This window comes from Mus musculus, chromosome 19, assembly GCF_000001635.26.
Source record: "Mus musculus strain C57BL/6J chromosome 19, GRCm38.p6 C57BL/6J".
Lineage (NCBI taxonomy): Eukaryota > Metazoa > Chordata > Mammalia > Rodentia > Muridae > Mus > Mus musculus.
Window position 1 is genome coordinate 24,277,347 of NC_000085.6, and position 3,536 is coordinate 24,280,882.

General features: G+C 51.5%; 1 protein-coding gene across 2 annotated transcripts in view; it reads right to left on the bottom strand.

Annotated features, from left to right (window-relative positions):
* Fxn (frataxin) overlaps positions 1-3,244 on the bottom strand; it is a 21,046-nt gene extending 17,802 nt beyond the window's left edge. For both annotated transcript variants that reach the window (NR_157400.1, NM_008044.3), the window contains exon 1: positions 3,061-3,244. Coding sequence is in view for 1 of the 2 variants with exons in the window: in NM_008044.3 (NP_032070.1) it covers positions 3,061-3,219 (159 nt within the window). In the remaining variant the exon portion in view is untranslated. The remainder of the gene's footprint in view (positions 1-3,060) is intronic.
* Positions 3,245-3,536: the final 292 nt, after the last annotated feature.

The window sequence follows — 3,536 nt, forward strand, 5'->3', positions numbered from 1 at the left end:
GATTGGCTCTCCTATACTCGAGAGTAGCCAATTACAGCATCTCAGGTACAGTGCTGAGGGACTGATCCCCACGTCTACCCCCAAAGTTTTGCTCTGGGTCCTCCCTGACTTCCTGCTAAGCTTGGACCATCTGATAGGACGGTCATGAGACATCGGGAGCTCTCTGAATTTATTGAAAGGAAACCAAATTTAGTCCTTGGTTGTGGTGGTTTGGATAGGAATGGCCCCTTCAAGTGTTTGCAGGCTTGGTCATCAGGGAGTGACACTATTAGGAGGTGTGCCCTTGTTGGAGTAGGTGTGGCTTTCTTTGCTGGAGGAAGTGTGTCACTGGGGGTGGGCTTTGAGGTCTCAGAGGTTCAAGCCAGGCCCACTGTCTCACTTTCTTTCTGCTGCCTGCAGCCTCTCAGCTGATCTCCAGTACTGTGTCTGCCTATGTGCCACCATATTTCCTGCTATGTCTGCCTGCATTGATACCACGCTTTCCCACCATAATGATAATGGATTAAACTTCTGAACTGAAAGCTAGCCCCTATTAAATGTTTGATCATGGTGTCGCTTCACAGCAATGGAACACTGACTAAGACAGCTGTGGTAGCTGTATCTCACTCAGGTGGTCATGGTTAGGTAGCACCAGATCGAGCATCTCTCCATTGGCTAAGATAGCTATGCTGACTGTATCTCAAGTGGCCATGGCTACACCGCACCAGCTGCCATGTGCTCGAGAGTCGTCTCTCTCTGCTTGGCACTGCTCTGTCTTTAGCTGAATGGACTCACAGAATCCTTTTCTCCCTCATGGAGTTATGAGGGAAGAACTTCATCGTGATCATCTTTTTTTTAAAAAAAATAATTATCTTGTATTTTGTGTGTGTGTGCCTGAGTATATGGATATACACAGCATGTATGTGGGTGACCTTGGAGGGAGAAGAGGGCAGCCGATCTCAGATCTCCAAGAACTGGAGTGATAGAAGGTTGGGCGCTGCCTTGTGCCAGGAATCAAACCCAGATCCTCTCTAAGAATAGCAAGTGTTCTTAAATGCTGAGCCATCTCTCTATCCCCTACTCCATCATCATCCGCTGGAGGGGGTAGCCCTATAGAGTTGCAGTGCTCACTTACTTGTTCCTAGGGGGCACAGGTTGGGTCCCTATAAGTCTCAGGGTCATAACTATCAAATGGCCAATGCGTATGCATAATTCTGTTTGTGCATGTCTGTCTAAAGACACTTTATTTATTATATATTATTGGTTTGTCAGCTTTGAACTTGAAGCAAGAACACTTATAACTCATGCTGAAGTGAGGTGTTTCTTTTTTTCTTTCTTTCTTTCTTTCTTTCTTTCTTTTTTTTTTTTTTTTTTTTCTCGAGACAAGGTTTCTCTGTGTAGCCCTGGCTGTCCTGGAACTCACTCTGTAGACCAGGCTGGCCTCGAACTCAGAAATCCGCCTGCCTCTGCCTCCCAAGTACTGGGATTAAAGGCCTGTGCCACCACTGCCCACCTGAGTGAGGTGTTTCTTTCATACATTTTCTTTGCAAGCCATTCCACAATCTTACTATGTTTACTGTGGCTCTAGGCTTGGGGACCACTTTCAAACGACAAAGTCTCCCACAGGTACATCGACGCAAACAGGCATTTCGCTGAAGAGACTGAATATCTGCTCACTCCGTGACAGCGGAATCAAGCCTTGTTGGACAACGGCCGGGAGGGGACACCTTCCATGAGCCTTGCGCTTTTGGCCAGTCTGCCGCTTTCAAAGTGACTGTAGGAGCATCAGGGTAGACAACTGGGGACCGTAAACGATATTGAGCCACTGAGAACAGACTCTGAGCATAAAGATGGACCGACTGTATTTGCATTGTACAGGCGAGGAAACGGAGATGCCAAAGACAAAGTTGCTCAGGCTCTCAGAGATGCAGAAATCCAAAGTGCACAGCTGCAACTGGAGCCCAGCTGTCAGGCGCCAGGCAAGGGAAGAACAGGGCAGTAAACATCCAAGAAAGTGTTTGAGGAAGCATGGGTTACAGGTTCGGCCCTTCAAACCCTAGCCGTCTCTCTCTCTGACCAGTCCACTTTTGTTTGTTTTGTTTTTAAACTTTCTTTTTCAGTGTTATAGAAAGAACCCAAGAACTCTTGAACGCTAAGTGACCATGTCACTGCTGAGCTACAAAGCTAGCCCTATTTTTATTATTGTTTTTTATTTTAATGACAGGACCTCAAGAATCCTAAGCTGGGTTTAAACCTGTAGACATTATTATCCCACAGCCTACTCCACCTTTGTCCATAGCTCTCCCCTTCCTAGAATGCTCCCCAGACCCGTTCTTTGGCATCTATCACGGCCCTCTCCGGAAAGCCTTCCTTCACCCTACTGCTGTCTTTTCAAGCCACGGAGTAACAGATTCTGTTCTTTGCATCTACTAAGAACCGAGACTTATCTGAAGTGCTAAGGCCTTTGCGAATACAGTTTAATTCTCCCGCCAAAATCGCAAAATGGGTGTTACCCTTTAATCTCCTCGGAACAGAAAGCCAAGCCCTGCCCCCAGACAGTTAGGGTCTCCCCAAGGTCACAGGGCTCTCCAGCGCCGCGCAGTCAGAACGTGGAACCAAGATCCCCTCATTTTCCAAAAGCTGGACTCTAGGGCTCTGCTGCTACACCTGTGATCCCAGCAGAGAGGAGGCAGGAGGATCACAGGATTGAAGCCACTTTGGGGTACTCAGCCAATCCTAGGCTAGCCAGGGATACAGAGTGAGGCAAACAAGCAACAAAAAGCCCTGCTCAGAGCAACTCCACAACCCCATTAGTCTCACGCCCTGAAAAAGGCAACTTCGGAGTGCACACAATAATAAACACGCCCTGCTGCACACGCTATACATCCTGTGTTAATTACGGAAACTCGTCTTTTCCCATCCCCACCGCCAAGGTCCGAAGCCCGCGCAAACACCGCGCGCGCCCTGCACCCAAACGCGCGCGCAACCAGAGCGACTCGGCGCGTGCGCGCTGCGCGTCCCCGGCATAGGGGCGGGCGCGGCCTGCGCTCCGGTGTGCGGCCCGGCGAAGCGCGTACTCACGGCGTGGCGGGTGGCGCCGGCGTTGACTGTGACATGTAGGCCTCGGCGGCCGCAGGTTACGATCGGTTCCCTCCAGCGCGGGTTCCCGACCCAGGCGGAGGCCCGGGACGCCGTCCGGGGCAGCAAGCCCACGGCTGCGCGACCTCCGAACGCCCACATGCTACTCCAGCTCCGCGGCCGCTCCGCCCCGCGCGAGGACTCGGTGGTGCCACCTGGTGGCCGTGCCCCCCCCCCGCCCCCCCCCGCCCCCCCCCCCCCCCGAGCGCCGCGGCTGGGCTCCTGCGCGCAGGTCCAGCACTACAGCCCTGTGCAGACCTTTAACCAGAACCCAGAACCTGCTCTGCGCCAAACTCGCAACGTATCCCTTGGGCAGCACTAGTGTGTAAACACTGACCCCTGCAAGTTTATTCGCTGACAACAATTTTACAGAGTGGTAGTGGGTGATTCTGAAGATACGCTGGTGATCAAAATAGCTT